This window comes from Oncorhynchus tshawytscha, linkage group LG11 (assembly GCF_018296145.1).
Source record: "Oncorhynchus tshawytscha isolate Ot180627B linkage group LG11, Otsh_v2.0, whole genome shotgun sequence".
Classification (NCBI taxonomy): Eukaryota; Metazoa; Chordata; class Actinopteri; order Salmoniformes; family Salmonidae; genus Oncorhynchus; species Oncorhynchus tshawytscha.
Genome location: NC_056439.1, coordinates 30,954,454 through 30,974,329, shown reverse-complemented (window position 1 = coordinate 30,974,329; position 19,876 = coordinate 30,954,454). Strand labels below are relative to the sequence as shown.

At 46.3% G+C, this 19,876-nt stretch overlaps 1 protein-coding gene across 1 annotated transcript in view; it reads left to right on the top strand.

The window, feature by feature from the left end:
* Positions 1–19,184, top strand: part of LOC112233217 (BTB/POZ domain-containing protein 7) — a 28,175-nt gene extending 8,991 nt beyond the window's left edge. Inside the window, 10 exon segments of the mRNA XM_024400682.2 lie at positions 562–1,698; positions 13,012–13,220; positions 15,232–15,307; positions 15,636–15,796; positions 15,936–16,079; positions 16,203–16,392; positions 16,488–16,666; positions 16,859–17,090; positions 17,093–17,259; positions 17,388–19,184. Coding sequence (XP_024256450.2) covers positions 562–1,698; positions 13,012–13,220; positions 15,232–15,307; positions 15,636–15,796; positions 15,936–16,079; positions 16,203–16,392; positions 16,488–16,666; positions 16,859–17,090; positions 17,093–17,259; positions 17,388–18,137 — 3,245 coding nt within the window. The 3' untranslated portion in view covers positions 18,138–19,184.
* The last annotated feature ends 692 nt before the right edge of the window (positions 19,185–19,876 follow it).

The window sequence follows — 19,876 nt, the reverse complement described above, 5'->3', positions numbered from 1 at the left end:
TTCTATTTGGCAGTGGGCAGTGGTGACGCAAGTATAGGTGGACAAGTGCATTGCAAAAGACTACAGAGGAAGAGGGGACTTTCCTACCCCCCCCCACACACCGTCTAATTCCAACCATGCCTTAATCAAAGTCAGCTTTATTAGCAGATAGACCCATTGATGCTTGTGATTCATTTTGATAATGATGGCCTGTTCCTTTCTTAACACAGAATGTTGAATTATCTGTGAAATGAGAGACCTGCGGCCCTAGATCAAGGGAGTGCCAAGCACGCTGTGAGGGAGCTAGAGCAGAGTGGTGTGTCTGGACAGCCTGAACAGGTCACATGACAGGGCTAGGAGAAAAGACAGATTGTGTTTCCTAGGATCATGCTTTCAGACTAGAAATGGCAAACTCTAAATGCTACCAAGCCAGAGGAATTGACTGCATTTAAAAAACAGCTGTGGAAAACAAGATACATGTATCATATGCTAGGATTTTACTCATAAATTATTTCCCTGTTCAAAAATAACCAGGACATTTGAACCAGCTGACCTCTGTGTTATGTTATGTGTGTGTTGCAGGGACGTCGTCATACTCCCAGCAGGGCTATGGCTGGGAGTCCAAGCTGTACAGCCTGGAGCAGGGTCACGACAAGCCCCATGACAGGAAGAAGAAGAGCCTGGGCCTGGCCACCCTCAAGAGGAGGTTCATCAAGCGCCGTAAGTCCAGCCGTTCAGCGGACCATGCCCGCCAGATGAAGGAGCTCCTGTCAGGGTGGGATGTGCGTGATGCCAACGCCCTGGTGGAGGAGTATGAGGGCACAGCCTCCCTCAAGGAGCTGAGCTTCCATGCCAGCTTGGCGCGGGCCAAGGCACCCAGCCTGCAGCGTGACCTGGCTGCCCTTTACCAGCACAAGTACTGCACCGACGTGGACCTCATCTTCCAGGACACCTGTTTCCCCGCCCACCGCGCCGTGCTGGCTTCCCGCTGCCCCTTCTTCAAGACCCTACTGTCCTCCTCTCCGGGGTACGGAGCTGAGGTCCTTATGGACATTGAGACGGCGGGTATCGATGTGCCCATGTTCTCTGCACTACTGCACTACCTGTACACGGGGGAGTTTGGGGTGGGTGGGGTGGAGGACTCCAGGCTGCAGAACGTGGATGTGCTGGTGCAGCTGAGCGAGGAGTTCGGCACGCCCAACTCCCTGGAGGCAGACATGAGAGGGCTGTTTGACTACATGTGTTACTACGACGCCCTGCTCAGCTTCTCCTCCGACGCGGAGCTGGTGGAGGCCTACAGCAGTGGGGGGGCTGGAGGGGGAGTGGCCACAGGAGGCTGCCGGGGGCTGGGTTCCCCAGACAAGGACCTGAGGGCCCACAAGGCCGTGCTCTCGGCCCGCTCACCCTTTTTCCGGAACCTTCTGCAGCGGCGCATCCGCACGGGGGAGGAGATGACGGAGCGCACGCTGCAGACACCCACACGCATCGTGCTGGACGAGTCCATCATCCCGCGGAAGTACGTGCGAGTCATCCTTCACTGCATGTACACGGATGCGGTGGAGCTGGGGCTGGTGCTGAGGGGGAGCCCCTCGGCCGGGAGCCTGGGGGAGGTGCAGGTCCTGGTGGCCGGGGGCAGGGGAGGAGCTAGCACCCGCACTGAGGAGGCCATGGAGCTCTACCACATCGCGCTCTTCCTTGAGTTCAGCATGCTGGCACAAGGTAAATTACAGTACCAACCATCCCTGTCCTGTCTGTCTGTCCTGTCCAGTCACACTCCAGCTCAGAGCGGATATGAATGAATGGTTCACAGAGAGCTGGTGTTCACACTCAACCTGGGGCTGCATGTCCAGTTCTTCCCAGATCCCTTTATAATCTGTTCAGTGTGTGTGGATGAATGGTAATCTGGGAGGCTGCCTGTATCAGCTAGTGAGAATATGCTTCAATGGTTTAAATCCTTTAAATCAGGTCAGCCAAGGTAGATAAATGGGCCGCATCATGAATTTGAAAGTCAATCTTTCATGCTAAGAGTGCTATTTTAATGTGATATTGCCCTTAGCTCTGTGACGGTATGGGTCTGACTGAGGATAGATATCCTCATATAACTGCATCTCTGCATACTGAAATCTATCAAAGGTTAGACAGGGCAGGAGTGTGAGCCAACATCAAGACTTTAATGTAGACTGAGCTTTTAGCAGTTGTGCCAATACTATCTCATGTCTCTTTCCATCCCTATAATCTCTGTAGCCCCCTCTTCTGAGGAACCTGTGTACCTATCAGTTTAGACCTAGTATCTAGGTGTGTGGCAATGATAAGTAGGCGGCATGTGAAGATGTATGTGTAGGCCTAACCATAAAGTAGTGACTAACCTTAACTAAATCAAAGAATAAGAGTAATACAGAATTATGAAGACATGTCGGTGTAATCGCAATAAAAATGAGTCTCAATAGAAAGCTCAAACTGGAATCATGTGTAACCCAACAGTTATTATTTAACACGTTTCAATACTCAAATCACAGATATACACTTATTTAGGAAGGACCTGGTATTAGGGTTTAATACCTAAAAGTGTTCATTTTATACAGAGGGGATCCCCTTCAAACCAATAAAAGAAATAGCAAAGTAATTAGTCCCCAATCCAATGACACTCACGGTCCGGAATCCAGGTCACCTGTGCGTGACTGAGAAGCGCAAGAGTGCAAACAGTCCATTGGGCCTGTCAGTCAGAGCTTAGTCTCTCACAACATCTCCAATGGTCGAGCCTCCAAGCGGGAGGAGAGCAAAAGCAGAGGTCTTCCGGTGCCAGTAGAACCCTCAAAAAAATAATCATCTTACGCCATCCTCACTTGGTCAGGGATGCAGTTAACAGCTAACAGTTCATTACTGGGGTTACTCAGACCGAGTCCAACTAAATAAAACCATTACAGGGCCCTCAGAAAGTATTCACACCCTTTGACTTTTTCCACATTTTGTTGTGTTACAGGCTGAATTTTAAATGAATTAAATTGATATTTAGTGTCACTGGCCAACACACAATAGCCCATAATGTCAAAGTGAAATTGTATTTTTATACATTTTTACAAATGAATAGAATATGAAAAGCTGGAATGTCTTGAGTCAATACGTATTCAACCCCTTTTGTTATGGCAAGCCTAAATAAATGAAGGACTAAAAATGTACTTCACAGGTCAATCATTTGCATGAACTCACTCTGTGTGCAATAATAGTGTTTTAACATGATTTTTTTAATGACTACCTCATCTCTGTACCCCACACATACAATTATCTGTAAAGTCCCTCAGTCGAGCAGTGAATTTAAAATACAGATATATTTTAAATACAGAAAGACCGGGGGTTCAATGCCTCGCAAAGAAGGGTGCCTATTGGTAGATGGGTAAAACAGAAAAGAGCAGACATTGAATATCCCTTTGAGCATGGTGAAGTTATTAATTACACTTTGTATGGTGTATCAATACACCCAGTCACTACAAAGATACAGGCGTCCTTCCTAACTCAGTTGCCAGAGAGGAAGGAAACTGGTTAGGGAATTCACCATGAGGCCAGTGGTGACTTTAAAAGAGTTAGTTTAATGCTGTGATGGGAGGGAAAACAACTGAGGATGGATCAACAACATTGTAGTTACGTGACAATACCAACCTAAATGACAGAGTAAAAAGAAGGAAGCCTATACAGAATAAAAAATATTCCAAAACATACATCCTGTTTGCAACAACACACTAAAGTAAAACTTTAAAAATTGTGTCAAAGAAATGAACTAGGGAGGACTAGGTTTTTTGGGGGTGATAGAAATGGAATCGCTAAGCACAGGAGAAATCCTAGAGGAAAACCTGATTACCTGCTTCCCCCTTTCCTCAGGACAATAACCTAAAACACAAGGCCAAATATACACTGGAGTTGCTTACCAAGACGACATGGAATGTTCCTGAGTTGCCTAGTTACAGGTTTGACTAAAATTGTCTTGAAAATCTATGGCGCAACTTGAAAATGGCTATCTACCAATGATCAACAAGCAACTTGATAATGATGTGCAAATATTGTACAATCAAGCTGTGCAAAGCTCTTAGAGACTTACCCAGAAAGACTCACAGCTGCAATCACTGCTAAAAGTGATTCTAAAATGTTGAATGCTTATGTAATCAAGATACACTACATGGCCAAAAGTATGTGGACACCCCTTCAAATGAGTGGATTTGGCTATTTCAGCAACACCAGTTACTGACAGGTGTATAAAATCGAGCATACAGCCATGCAATCTCCATAGACAAACACTGGCAGTAGAATTGCCCGTACTGAAGAGCTCTGACTTTCAACGTGGTACTGTCATAGGAAGCCACCTTTCCAAAAAGTCCGTTAGACAAATTTCTACCCTGCTAGAGCTGCCCCGGTCAACTGTAAGTGTTGTTATTGTGAAGTGGAAACGTCTAGGAACAAGGGCTCCGCTGCAAAGTGGTAGGCCACACAAACTCACAGAATGGGACCGCTGAGTGCTGAAGCGCGTAGAGCGTAAACAATCGTCTTTCCTCGGTTGCAACACTCATTACCGAGTTCCAAACTGCCTCTGGAAGCAACGTCAGCACAAGAACTGTTCATCTGGAGCTTCATGAAATGGGTTTCCATAAGCCTAATGTCACCATGTAAAATGCCAAACGTCGTCTGGAGTGGTGTAAAGCTTGCCGCCATTGGACTCAGTGGAAACGCAATCTCTGGAGTGATGAGTCACGCTTCACCATCTTGCTGTCCGACGGACAAATCTGGGTTTGGCGGATGCTAGGAGAATGCTACCTGTCCAAATGCATAGTGCCAACTGTAAAGTTTGATGGAGGAATAATAATCTAGGGCTGTTTTTCATGTTTCGGGCTGGGCCCCTTAGTTCTATTAAAGGGAAATCTTTAACGCTACAGCATACAATGACATTCTAGACGATTATGTGCTTCTAACTTTGTGGCAACAGTTTGGGGAAGGCCCTTTCCTGTTTCAGCATGACAATGCCCCCGAGCACAAAGCGAGGTCCATACAGAAATGTTTTTTCAAGATCGTGTGGAAGAATTTGACTGGTCTGCACAGTGCCCTGACCTCAATCCCATCGAACATCTTTGGGATGAATTCGAACGCCGACTGCGGGCCAGGCCTAATCGCCCAACATCAGTGCCCGGCCTCACTAATGCTGTTGTGGATGAATGGAAGCAAGTCCCTGCAGTAATGTTCCAACATCTAGTGGAAAGCCTTCCCTGAAGAGTGGAGGTTGTTATTGCAGCAAAGGAGGGACCAACTCCATATTAATGCCCATGATTTTGAAATGAGACGTTCGATGAGCAGGTGTCCACATACTTCTGGTCATGTAATGTATCTGACCAACCGATGCATATCTGTGTTCCCAGTCGTGTGAAATCCATAGATTATGGCCTAATGAATTTATTTCAATTGACTGACTGATTTCCTTATAAACTGTAACTCAGTAAAATCTTTGAAATTGTTGCATTTTATATTTTTGTTCAGTTTAGATTGTTGACCAAAAAATGGCAATTCATTCCATTTTAATCCCACCCTGTTAACACAACAAAATGCAGAAAATGTCGAAGGGTGTGAATACTTTCTGAAGGCACTGTAACTAGCCGTCTTGACAGGTCACAGAGTTCAGGGGGTTAACCTTCTCACGCCTCAGACTGTTGCCCAGCAATAGGTCCATCTCCAAAATATGTCCCAACAATGCAACAATGTAACTAAATTAGTCCATGCAAGAAAGAGCAAAATGTAACCAGGGGGTGACATCTCTCTGAACAGAATCCCTATATTGATAGCTTGTTTTAGTGCAAATTGTGTTTTTCTCAGCTGCAGACGTTAGGCCAATGTAAATGGAAAAAGCATGTCCGGTTCAGGACTGTTCCTCTGTCCTCCCTCCCTGTTCCAGGAAGGTCTCCAGTGACAGACAGTTTTATTGATACACACATCTCTGCAGAGTCAGCGAGCGCTCCTGTCAGGGCCCCATCACTCCTTTTATTTATCACAAGACCGCAGCCCTCTCTCCATTGCTCTCCCTCTCTCTGGCTGCTGTCACTCTGAGTACTGGAGTTCACCCAGAAGCCCCCCCTAGAAGGTCAGATGGAGCCAAGAGCGTAGATATTGTCAGTTTATTACCGTCACCTCCCATTCCAATGAGTGATGAGATTTTAAACCTGTGGGGGGGGGGTTGCTCTCTTCATGCCTGCAAGGTTCATTTTAATATGAAGGTGTTTCTCACATCCGCTAGGCAGGGATCAGGATGTGAGGTGTGCTACTAACAGAAACCACTCACACCATTTTCTGACACCTGATTGGTGGGTTCAGATATTTGAGAAACTCCATCAAAAAAAATCCTTGAATTTGTATATATATATATATATATATATATATCAACCATACATACTGTGGTTGATGTGTCAAAGAATAGCGTCCATTTGCCCATCTGTCTTTAACAGCTACATTCCATCTCTGCTGGAGATCAGTGGGGTTTTGACAGTATTACATATTCGGTGGTAAAGAAGACACCGATCATAGCTGTTGCCCACCCACTCCATCAAATACATACAGACACAGGGATTAGTGCCTCTTGTCACTAGCTGCATCACAGACAGGAAACAATGTACTACTGGGCTGTCGGGACAGTGGGAAGATTATAACCTTTGTCTGTCCTACAACAAAAACCCAATGTTATTAACAATAAAAAAAAAATTAAAGCTTTTCTTGTAAATCTCAAAGTGCTGTTGCAGTTAAAAGAGCATGGGGAGCACATGTTTGCATGCTATAAAGGCACAGTAGAAAAGATGGCTCTCACACCACACACACACACACACACAGCTGGCTAGATCTTCCTCACACCTGTACGAGGGCTGGGAATTGCCAGGGACCTCAAGATACGATGTCACTGTACTTAGGTGCTGATACAATATGTATTTCAAGTCTCACGATGCTACACTGGGTGTACAAAACATTAGGAACACCTGCTCTTTCCATGACTGACTGGACAGGTCAATCCAGCTGAACGCTATGATCCTTTTAGGCCTTGAGACAATTGAGACATGCATTTAACTGCCTTTGAACGGATTATGGTAATAGATGGCAGGCGCACCGGTTTGAGTGTGTCAAGAACTGCAGCGCTGCTGGGTTTTTCATGCTCAACAGTTTCCAATGTGTATCAAGGATGGGCCGCCACCCAAAGGACTTCCAGCCAACCTGACACAACTGTGGGAAGCATTGGCGTCAGCATGGGCCAGCATCCCTGTGGAACGCTTTCGACACCTTGTAGAGTCCATTTCCTGACAAATTGAAGCATTTCTGGGGGCTAAAGGCGGTGCAACTCAACATTAGGAAGGTGTTCCTAATGCTTTGTACACTCGATTTATATGTATTGCGATTTTATTTTGCGATTCGATGTTCCAAACCTATTGCTGCAGAGGGACAAGAGAGAGACATGACAATGCAGAGGGACAAGAGAGAGACATGACAATGCAGAGGGACAAGAGAGAGACATGACAATGCAGAGGGACAAGAGAGAGACATGACAATGCAGAGGGACAAGAGAGAGACATGACAATGCAGAGGGACAAGAGAGAGACATGACAATGCAGAGGGACAAGAGAGAGACATGACAATGCAGAGGGACAAGAGAGAGACATGACAATGCAGAGGGACAAGAGAGAGACATGACAATGCAGAGGGACAAGAGAGAGACATGACAATGCAGAGGGACAAGAGAGAGACATGACAATGCAGAGGGACAAGAGAGAGACATGACAATGCAGAGGGACAAGAGAGAGACATGACAATGCAGAGGGACAAGAGAGAGACATGACAATGCAGAGGGACAAGAGAGAGACATGACAATGCAGAGGGACAAGAGAGACATGACAATGCAGAGGGACAAGAGAGAGACATGACAATGCAGAGGGACAAGAGAGAGACATGACAATGCAGAGGGACAAGAGAGAGACATGACAATGCAGAGGGACAAGAGAGAGACATGACAATGCAGAGGGACAAGAGAGAGACATGACAATGCAGAGGGACAAGAGAGAGACATGACAATGCAGAGGGACAAGAGAGAGACATGACAATGCAGAGGGACAAGAGAGAGACATTAAGAAAAAAAACAAGTTTTGATCAGTCATGAAAATTAAGTGTTAAACATTGGCTCTCTTTTCAAAGAAGATGAAGGAAAAATACTATTTACAAGCTATGAAGGAAAAATACTGAAGTTTTGGTGCAGGTAGAGCTGACTAGCGCAAAAATAATATTGCAATATTGTCCCGTTCACATTATCGATTTCCAAACTACTCCCTACACCATCATGTCTCTCAGGGTTGCCACGGCAGCTTTGCACCAGGCAAACTGTCATCCCCTCAAATCCCCCCCCTCCTCCAAGCCTTTACTATAGGGTATTTATATCCCCTCTCTTGACCACAGAGAAGCAACAATCTCATCAGTTCCCATGAAACCCCATGTTGTGGTGTGTATCAAGGACCTCTCATTTCGTCTGTACGATAGCCGTCTTATTTAGTTAATTACATTTCCATCTCTCCAGTTTTTTTTCTTCTCTTTCCTCTGTTAGTTATCCTCCTCTCAAAGACACCCCTAACCTTTTTAACATGCCTGCACGCTCAGTCACACACACACACACACACACCTGGTGGTCAGTGCCGTTTTTAAGATTATTGGCCATTACAGCATATTGAATGGCTGTCACTCATACTCCATTCACCCAGCCCAATGTAACATTGATAGGTTTGGGCAACTACATGATACTCACATTTTCCCAATACCCATCGTGAGGTTGCTCCAACCTAGCCTACAAATGAAAGTTTATAATGTAGGTGCACAGGTCGAGAGACCAATTGGAGTGAACAAGGTGACAGACAGTGTAACCATTATTCCAAACAGTTACAAACTAAATGAGAGTTCCTATTGGACAAATTCAGGTAGGTCCATTCCTGTTTTTTGTTCCGTTTTTAAGAAGCATTTTGCAACACAATCGGATGATCACCGATACATTTCAGCAGCCACATAAAAACAGCATCACTTTCCTTGTTGTATAGTTCCTTCTTGCATTTATGTGCTCTCCTCTCACATTTCCTTTAGCTTGTGAACTTCAGTGCACCACAAACAGCTGTCTGTGACCAGGTGAACAAACCTCTTCAAGCCAAACCTTCATAACATAAATGCTAACCGCTTCACACACCGTCTACGTTGTCACAGTATTAGCTAACGTCATAGTCAACATAGCTACTAAAATGAACGCATTAGTAAACCCACAATTAAATCCATGTGTACCATCATGCAGTGCAGAGTACAGCAAGCAGTTTAGTAGTTACATCAGTGGGCCATGGTGGCAATAAATTTTATAAAACCGAAAGCTTACCCTAACTTGGAAGAGTTGGAGTGTTGGAAAGCCTTAGCCAGCTAGCTAACATACATAGCATTCCTCTCTGTTTGAGTCAGGTTGTTGAGTAGGCTAAATTAGGAGCATTAGCTAGCTAAGTTATTGAAAAAAATACAACAAAATATAGCTCTCTCTCTGCTGCTTCTCAATTTTTTAAAGAAATGAATTTGTTCAAAACTGTTCAACTGTCAGTTCATGCTGCAAGAGCTCTGGAGGATGTCCTCTGGAAGTGTACTGTGTACATCTATGGAAAGGGGTGAGAACCATGAGCCTCCTAGGTTTTGTATTGAAGTCAATGTACCACAAGGAGGGGGGTGCTCCTAAAACAGAGTGCTGTTTAGGCAACTATAGACCTTCATTCCAAAACCGTGTGTTTTATTCAATTATTTGGTGACGTGAATATAATTAATATAGTTTTATCTAAAAATGTTAGTTTTTTTTGTGTTTCATAATTTCTATCTTTCTGAAATTCACTGAGTAGGTTGGTCCCCCCCTATCCTCCTGTGAGGAGCCTCCACTGACACGCCGTTGGCTGCCAAAACTCTTGCTCACCCAAGTGTCAAATGAGCTGAGAAGGCCCATGATTTAATTTCTATGTGACAACCTTGAGTGACCTCAGCCTCCTGTCAGAGACCTGGGGTAGCTGTCATGCTATCTCTGGGCTAGCAGTCCCTTCCTTCTCCTCCTCTCTGTGCCTCATCTGCTCCCCCTCCATCTGATTGAGCTGTGTCCAGGCCGGGGTGCACTCACTGGTGGTAGGATTCAATCTGAGAGCCTCTCGTCTTCATCAGCAGTTATCGACCCTATTAGCTCCCTAGCCAGAGATCGCTCACTCACTCTTTTACTTACTCTCACTTACCCTGGCCGATATTAAAAGCCTTATTCATTTTTCAAACACAGTGAGAGCGCTGATAATGAGTAGATCAGCATACCAATGCAGATTTTCCTTTCTACACACATATATATATATATATATATATACACAGACAGACAGACAGAGCGGGAGAGTAATGACTCATCTGTGGAGACATGCGTGCCATTACAATCATGATTCCTGTGCGGTAAGTTTTAGTCATTGATTAATACCATGAATGACGACACCTTGGGTGGGCAATAAATAACGTTAGTCAGTCAGTCTTCAGAGTTGCTTGCTGATGTGAAAGTGTTTGAGTGGTAATGAATGGGATCAAAATTGATATCTAAACTTGCCATTGCATTTAAGAGGCTATTGATAGGCCCTGTGTGACTAACAGCCTTAGTTCTGTCATAGCACCTTCCATTAGGAGAAATCTGTCAGCCGTTAAACTTTCTCCTGTTACGTTTAAGGAGTCTTCGTCTGTGATATTGCTGTCTGATCAATCATATCTTTGGTTACAGGCAGAACTTGACCTATTACATGAGTGAACCCTAATTGTTCCAAGCAGAGGGGGATTTCCAGTTGCTCCTTGGCAATCGGTTTGCTTGGAAGTTGGCCTTAGACCTCAGGCAGTCGGAGTGAAGCCCATCATTCTTCTTTAGTCTCTCCTCGTTCCTTTTTGTTTTGTTTGAGACCTCCGCTAAAAATTAAGCTCTAGTTACTTGAGTAATCAGACGTGATTCAAGTCCACCACAGTGTTTACTGGTTCTGAGTGCTGCTGATGTCTTAAGTGGGTTTGGAAACGTTGTTTCATAAACATGGAGCTAAAAAAAACAGCAAGCCCACTTCCTCAGTTATTGCCGTCTCACAGATGCAGTTGCCATAATGCTCATTGTGTTGATATTCTAGTCAGTCTGCTAGGCTGCAGTGAATGCATAGTGCCAGAGAGGGAGAGAGTGAGGGGAAGGAAGAAGAGGAAATGGCTTAAGTATTAGATATAATGCCCAGTCTAATCTCCGGCTCATAATAAGGGTGCAAAGCTTTAAAAGGCTGAATGGTGCTATGCATTCTAATGGGCTAATAGAGAACAGAGCTGTCTGCTTTTATGTGCTGCTGGTCTCCACTGGGGAAGCTTTACCTTTTCAAAGGAAGTTGTGTCTGTCTGTGTGTGTCTCTCTCTACGTGTCTACCCCTGCTCAGAGAGTGCGAGAAAGTAGGATAGAATGAGCGGAATACAGAGAGAAGAGATACAGGGAGGGAAGGAAGGAAGGAAAGGAAGGAAGGAAGGAAGGAAGTGTGGAATCTATTCCCACTTCAGGCTGTTTATGGAAGATAAAAAGGCTAAATGTCTGCGTCCACATTTCAACCTCATCTGTCCTCTTAACGACACAGGATTTCCATCCTGCGTTTAACACTGTTGGGGTCTGCTTTGCATCGCTCTGACTAGCTAATAAAAGTAAAGGAAGGGACCAAAAATCTAGGAAAATATATCTTTAACACTGTGTGTGTCGGTTGAAGGAGGGGAAAAAAACATTTTTAAAAAAGAGGATGGCAGGCGTCATCTCCCTGGGCGTCAGTGTCCAATTTCCCAGAGTGCAGTTTCAAAGGGAAAGGCAGTGCAGCCCACAGATAAGAGTCCCAGAGGAGCACTGGTACTGGAGCTCATAACCCAGCTAAGCCTAGGGCAGGGCAGCCTGCTCCGCTCTTCTCCACAAGCTAAAGACAGAGCCAGCAGTATGGGGCCTGGGCAGGGGCCACTTCAAAGCAGACCAGTATCTCCGTCTGCCTCAGAGGCACACTGTGTGCCTCTATCACTGGCATCGCACTGCCTGCTCTCATTTTCCACTGAGTTGACTGTCAAAACGTGAAGCCAAATTATTTATGTACCCTTGTGGACATGCACTAGTTTCCTATCCAAGTTGATGTAATTTGATTGTTTGATGTTTATTTTAGTTCTATCTCAATTGCTACTGCCACTATGACTGCCACTATAGCCATTTCTGAAATTCCATTTCACCCAAGATGTGTTCAAATGGCTACAGTATATCAAGTAATAATTAATAACCCTCTGCAACTTTTAATTCATTTTTGATTAATGTGTGTGTGTGTGCATATGCATACGAGTGCATGAGAGCGTGTGTGTTTGTGCATGTGTTTTCTGTGTGCGTGTATACTGTGTGTGGGTGTGTGTGTGTGTGTGTGCGGCATACTTCCCTCTGGCTGCTGTGTTAGTGTGGTGAACGGGAGGTAGAGTGACTGGAACACGTGAAGGTATCAAAGGCATTTCTGTGGGGTTGTGTGTAACAGTGTTAAACCACTGCCTGCTGTTCTGGTATGTGCTCTGATTTAGGAAACGCATGGAGGGGGGTGCTGGGGGAAAGGGGGGAGTGCTCCCTGTAGTGATGAATAGGAGGGAAACTACTGTAGGCTTCTGAATGGCTCCAGAAGTGACCACTGTGTGACTGTGTGGCGGGATATTTATGGTTCAATTAAGTCACCCATTAATACTCTTACTAATGTTCTGACAGGGTATGACTTCCCATACAATAGATTTGCAAAAATGTAGCCTGGGCCCATACTGTGCTGTAGCCAACTCAAGCAATACATATTTGGCATGACACAGAGAGGGGTTGGCTGAAGAACAGACTGACTGGACCACCAGGCTATTAAAGGTGCTGTTCACTCCGTGATATGAGTGTTAGCGGTACGTGACCCCTGTGCTCTGTGTTCCTGTCTCCTCACCCAGGCTGTGAGGACATTGTGGTGGAGAGCCTGTCCCTGGACTGCCTGGTTCCCATCCTGAAATGGAGTTCTCAGCCCTACGGCTCTAAGTGGGTCCACCGCCAGGCCCTACACTTCCTGTGTGAGGAGTTCAGCCAGGTCGTGAACTCTGACGTACTCTACGAGCTCAGCAAGGAGCACCTGCTCACCGCTATCCAGTCAGACTACCTACAGGTGAGATACCCACGCCGCTGTGTGTGTGATTGAACTGGATGCATCTCCACAGACTCCTAAGATCGTATCCTGTCATGGATGGGCATGTGTAATCGAGTACTCGAACAGACTTACAAAACTATCTAATCAGATATTTTTCTTTCTTTAATACTGTAAAACTATTTGGTGAAATGGTTTTCGTGACTGCCCGACTGGACAAGCTAAATTTAAGTCTCAAATTGTTTTAATATTGTCTTGAAGATTACGTTATTTTTGGTTTGACTCAAGTGTTCCAGTTGTGCATGTGTATTTTCGGGGCACAACAAAAAAGAAACCAAGCCAAGTATCACACAGTTATTCTCCTTAAATTCCCTTTCCCCTCTGTTTCTCAATCACTCAAATGCGTTCTGACTGCTCCTTCAACACACGTGTGCTGAGTTTGCACGCAAGCTCCCATTAGGCCTACAGAAATAAATGGCTATAAGAAACACATCTGAATGATGGGATACACAAGCTACATTCCTTGCCAAATGATGTCACCTTTCACAAATTTAAAATGGACTGGTTGATTGAAGTTGGGAAAATGTGTTTCAACAACGAGTTGCAGTTTTGGAAAAATTGCATCCCGTCTATTCTCCACTTACGCTACTTTGCGAACTGCTAGTGTCATTTAGAATTGTTTAGCCTAGGCTATAACCCCCTGAACACAGACAGACAGGTTCCACACTGAAAATTTGCAAACGCGTGAGTTTGATAAAGATTGAGCGTAGGCTTCTCACCAAACTGATGCCGTAGCCATAATTCTTCACCATGCAGTGTTCCGGGTGGAATTATTCATCCATTTGGAAAATTCCAAAGAACAGTCAGAATAAACTAAATCGAACGTCTGTATATCGAAAAGTAGACCGATTTTTGGTTCGTAATCATGAAACCCTTACCAAATTGAGCCCTGTTTCAAATGATCACTCATTGGGAGTACCTGTTCCAGAAGCAAAATGCGCATCACTTCGCACTGGCAACTTTTGGAAAAATATTCTGTTCTATTTTAGTCTGTTATATTACATGTTTTTTTTTTTACTATAACATAGGTGTGTCTTGACTGTGAATAGGGCTCTGGAAATAAGAGCCTCTTGTCTGCTAACTAACTAATTAACTGAACAATGTTATGCCATTGAACCATAGGTTTCTACAAGCGCCAATGCTGAGGTTACTGCCTTCCCAGTAGATTGTGTTCCATTATAATATAACTAGTTGATATTACAGTTTCAATAAATTAATCCTAAATAGTTTTTAAAAATTGATTGACTATGTATGTACTGTATGGGGCAATTTGTAATTTATCTGTAATGGTTATGATAAATTAGGCATTGTTGCGCACTGTTGGAATATAGATAAATGTTAACATATATTTTTCCACTAGTACTATGCAAGTACTTGAAGAGTCAAAACATTTAAAATGCCCATCCTTAATCCTGTCCAAATGACTCTGTAGTCAGTGCTTTGGTTACAAAAATGTAACTGTCTTTTTAGAATTTCCCTTTTTCACCTCCCCAGAGTTCCTCCCGTCTGCGAGGCAGCTAGGGCATGATTGGGTTGACAATTATTTGGTGAAGAGTGGCAACGCGCACACGGCTGCATAAACACAAACCCAAACACACAGCGTCTGGAGTAGACGGAGTGAGAACGTTCCCTGGAGGCATTGCCTTCTGACATGACCACTAATTGAAACTGAGCTTTGGTCTGCTCTGCTGTGCCAAAAGCTCCCTGGGTGTCGCACAGGACGGCTGAGGTGAAACGCTGTAATCCAATCAGACAAATACTGTACAACTCTCAGCCTCCACTACACCGTGTCACACCATCAAACACATATTCAAGTCTCCTCACTGAACCGCCTCTTCAGATGTTGCTCCACACTACGATGTTTAACCTTGTCCTTACACCTTTCCTTCCCTATCACCATCCCCCTCTCATCACGCTATCTTTTTCTCTCTCGCACTCCTCCCCTGCCCTCTTCTCTCTCTCTCTTTCACAGGCGAGTGAGCAGGACATTCTCAAGTACGTTGTGAAGTGGGGCGAGCAGCAGCTTATTAAGAGGATGGCAGACCGGGGTGAGATGATACACTCTATAATTACCCTCTGAGCAGGCCTTCTAATGGCTGTTGGAAAAGCACCCACCTACAGTACCAGCGCCTCCAAAATACACTAAAAGATTATAAAATCATTTAGTTTTCCAAGTTTTATCTGTAAAAATGGGAGACTGAAGCACCACGATCGTAGATCGCAGTATTTTTTTTGTTTTTTGTGTGGCTCTGAACCCGACTGGAAAAATACTGTATCGTTAAAAAATAACGAGTGTGTGTTGGCCTTACTAACCACATAGTTATAAATAGAATCACTACTAACTGTGTGTGTTTTGTGGGCGGGTTCTTTTCCCAGAGCCTAACGTGCTGAGCGGAACAGCCCACAGTGTGAACAAGCGGGGGGTGAAGAGGAAGGACCTGGATGTGGAGGAGCTGAAGGAGATCCTGTCCCCCCTGCTTCCCTTCATACGCACTGAGCACATCCTCCCTGCCAACAGCGACGTCCTCTCTGACGCGGTTAGTAGTCATGGATGACGCGTCATATTGGTGTTTCAATACAGTTTCTGATTGCTGCCAATACATATCGTGCAATCTATCATTTATGCCCTATTAATTGTTTAGTTGTTGATTGACCTGACCCTCTTTCCATTCACAGACAAAGAGGGGTCTGATCAGCACCCCTCCCTCGGACATGCTGCCCACGACTGAGGGGGGCAAGGCCAACTCGTGGTTACGGCAGAAGAACGCTGGCATCTATGTGCGACCACGTCTCTTCTCTCCATACGTGGAGGAGGCCAAGGTAGGACACTCCGCATCGAGGGGTTGATGGTTAACGGAGAGTATTTTATCTCTCATCTCTGTGAGAGGGTTTGGGTCAGGCCAGGGTATGACCGACTCCTAACCCGTCTCCTCCTCTACTCAGTCTGTGCTGGATGAGATGATGGTGGAACAGACAGATCTGGTGCGTCTACGTTTGGTGCGCATGTCCAACGTGCCAGACACCCTCTACATGGTCAACAACGCCGTGCCACAGTGCTGTCACATGATCAACCATCAGCAGATGGCCAGCAGCCAGACCACCGTTCCGTCCGTGGTAGCCAATGAGATCCCAGGTAAGAGGACAAGACTGGTGCCAATAAGGAAGCCATTTAGTATAACATATTAGAAACGTTGACATGGCCCACCAACCCTCGGTGTGTCCTGTCAGTACCCAGACTGGTGGTGGTTAAGGAGATGGTCCAGAGGCTGCAGGAGCTGAGTCACACCGACCAGGTCCAGAGGGCCTACGCCCTCAACTGTGGCGAGGGGCCCACCGTCAGCTATGAGCTGCAGCTGCGTGTGCTGAGGGAGTTTGGCCTGGCGGACGGGGCTACTGAGCTACTGCAGGTGAGGGGGAAGCCCCGTAGGGTACAGGGAGGACCAGGCTGTCGACTTGTTAGAGGGAGACCTCTGTCCTAAGGACCTCCCTGAAAGACAAAAGTATCACTCACTTAGTGTACTGCGTAATAACGTGTGTGTGTGTGTGTTATAGTAGAAGGTTTTTGGGATGCTAAATGTTTTTTGTTTGTTTATTGTCAGAACCCTTACAAGTTCTTCCCAGAGGAGCGTTTTGGAGACGAGAGTCCTGTTCTGGCCCTGCGCCAGCCAGGTCGTTGTCGGGTCAACAGCAGCCCAGCGATGGACAGCATGTTCTCAGACCTGGAGGGCCTGGCTGGGTTTCACCCCCCACTGCCTCCCCCACCACCCCCATACCACCCCCCTGCCACCCCCAGCCGTGCCCAGCTGAAGGGGGCCTGGAGGCCTCGTGTGCCCATCCCACCCCCACCCGCTCTTTCTCCTACCCCTGTAACCACACTCTGCTCCAGCTCCACACCACAGCCAAACATGGCAGCCCAGACTACCCCTCCGCCCCCAGGCCTCCACCTCCAGACTGCAGCAACCCACAGGCCAAGGGCCGAGCCCTGCTCCCAGAACCACAGGTGAAGGTCCACATGTCATGCTGTGTTTGTTGCTTTTGGTCATTGTAGCTGTAGAAGTGTATTGTGCTGTGATCATGTATAATCATGTATAACTAGCCGTGTTGGTGTGCTTCTCTCTGTCTCTCCAGCTGAGCATGGAGCCTGTGATGAGGGAGTTCATGCCAGACATCGCTCTGGGTGTCTCTGTCATGACCCTGAGGGAGCACCATATGGGGGACAGGGATGGTCACGACCCTCATGGCCCCATGGCCCACCCGGCCCCACACCTCCCTCCCGGCCCCTGTCCCTCCACTCGCCTCAGCCTCAGTCATGGTCACTCCTGTAAGAGGCACGCTCCAGAGCCAAAGCTGGAGGCCCAGGCAGAGTTCCCTGATCTGTATGACTTCTCCTGCCGACCAACCACCGCAACATCCAGCCACCCCCTGCCCCCCTACGCAGGGCCAGACCTCTACAGCCACAGCTCCTCCAGCCACCCTCCCTCCTACAAGTCTGACAGCCAGGGACGGGCAGCTGAGGCACGCTCTGACCCCCTGCGCCTGGACGTCCTAGGCCTGCCCCCCCAGTGGCAGGATGGAGCTCTGGCTAACCCCTCTGGTCCCCAGGCTGCGGAAGGACACATCCCCAGAGGACGATCAAACAATGAGACCGACCTTACTCACGGTCTTGGCAACTTGTGTGGCTCCCCCAGTGGAAACCTAGACGGGTATGAGGAGCGGTCGTCAGCCCACAGGGAAGGCCCGAAGGAGATGGCGGTTACTGGCGAGTCCCCAGGTTCAGGGGCCCAGCAGCCACATAGGAACAGTATTAGTGAGGAGGCTAGCAGAGAACGCAGGTCACCCAACAACCCTGACTACCCTTACAAGAAGTCTGCACTATAACCCTCGGGGAGGACCTGGGGTTGAGTCGTCAAAAGGGAAAGTGAGGGAAACAACCCTCTGTCATGGACAGCAAAGCACTAATGAGTGTGTGAAGGGGTGGCTAATGATTTCTATTTATTGTGTGGTGTGTGTGTGTGTGTGTGTGTGTGTGTGTGTGTGTGTGTGTGTGTGTGTGTGTGTGTGTGTGTGTGTGTGTGTGTGTGTGTGTGTGTGTGTGTGTAAGTACCCTACCTCCTCCAGGCCTTTCTCCATGACATAGTGCTGTCTTCACCTCACATCTCCTCTGAGTGCTACAGAGAAGCAGCATCAGGACTGTAGGTTAGTTAGAGAAACAGCAGTGACTGTCAGACTGTTGTATTGAAGCTTGGTGAAGCCAACCTCAATGCTGCAGTTTTATAATATAACTCCAGCAGTACTGTTTGGGAGGGGTTTTGCCTATTTCCCTTGAGCCTTGTTGCACCACAGGTTTGTTGTGACCTCAAAGTTGTGGGAATCAGGAACAAAGATCTTATCATAAAGAAGATCATAACAAAGACGTTACTATGATCGTAACCATAAAATGTAGTTCAGATGTGCTGAGGATGTATAATATACATATGGACTGTAGTCCTCAGGATATATTTTAACTGGGAGATGTATGAATAGGATCTCAGTATAAACTAGTTAACACCAGCACATAGCTTCAATCAGCGTTATCTTCATGATAAAATCGTGTAAAAACTTGCTCCTCTCATTTGTATTTCCTCTCTTCCTGTAGCATTCCTCCAGTACGTACCTCACCTGACTGGTTACATTTGATTTCCCCTTTCTAGTGCTGCATGTTACACAGAAATGCTGATGAGTAATAGGCTCAGGCTAGTTCAGATCAGGCAGGAAGTAGGTCTGTTGAGGCTGTCATTGTGCTGCCTCTTCAGTCTCTGATATACAGAGCATTCAGAATGTATTCAGCCCCCTTGACTTTTTCTACATTTTGTTATGTTACAGGCTTATTCTATAATTGATTAAATAGATTTTTTCCCCTTGTCAATCTACACACAATAACCCATAATGACAAAGCAAAAACAAATATTTGCAGACCCTTTACTCTGTACTTTGTTGAAGCACCTTTGGCAGCGATTACAGCTTTGAGTCTTCTTGGGAATGACGCTACAAGCTTGTCAGGTTGGATGGGGAGCATCGCTGCACAGCTATTTTCAGGTCTCCAGAGATGTTCAATCTGTGTTCAAGTCTGGGCTCTGGCTGGGCCACTCAAGGACATTCAGAGACGTGTTCCGAAGCCACCATGCTTCACCGTAGGGACTGTGCCAGGTTTCCTCCAGACGTGATTCTTGGCATTCAGGCCAAAGAGTTCAATCTTGGTTTCATCAGAGCAGATAATCTTGTTTCTCATGGTCTGAGCGTCTTTGGGTGCCTTTTACCAAACTCCAAGCGGGCTGTCGTGTGCCTTTTACTGAGTAGTGGCTTATGTTTGGCCACTCTACCATAAAGGCCTGATTGGTAGAGTGCTGCAGAGATGGTTTGTCCTTCTGGAAGATTCTCCCATCTCCACAGAGGACCTCTGGAGCTCTGTTAGAGTGACCATCAGGTTCTTGGTCACCTCCCTGACCAAGGCCCTTCTCCTCCGATTGCTCAGTTTTGCCGTGCGGCCAGCTCTAGGAAGAGTCTTGGTGGTTTCGAACGTCTTCCATTTAAGAATGATGGAGGCCACTGTGTTCTTGGGGGATCTTCAATGCTGTAGA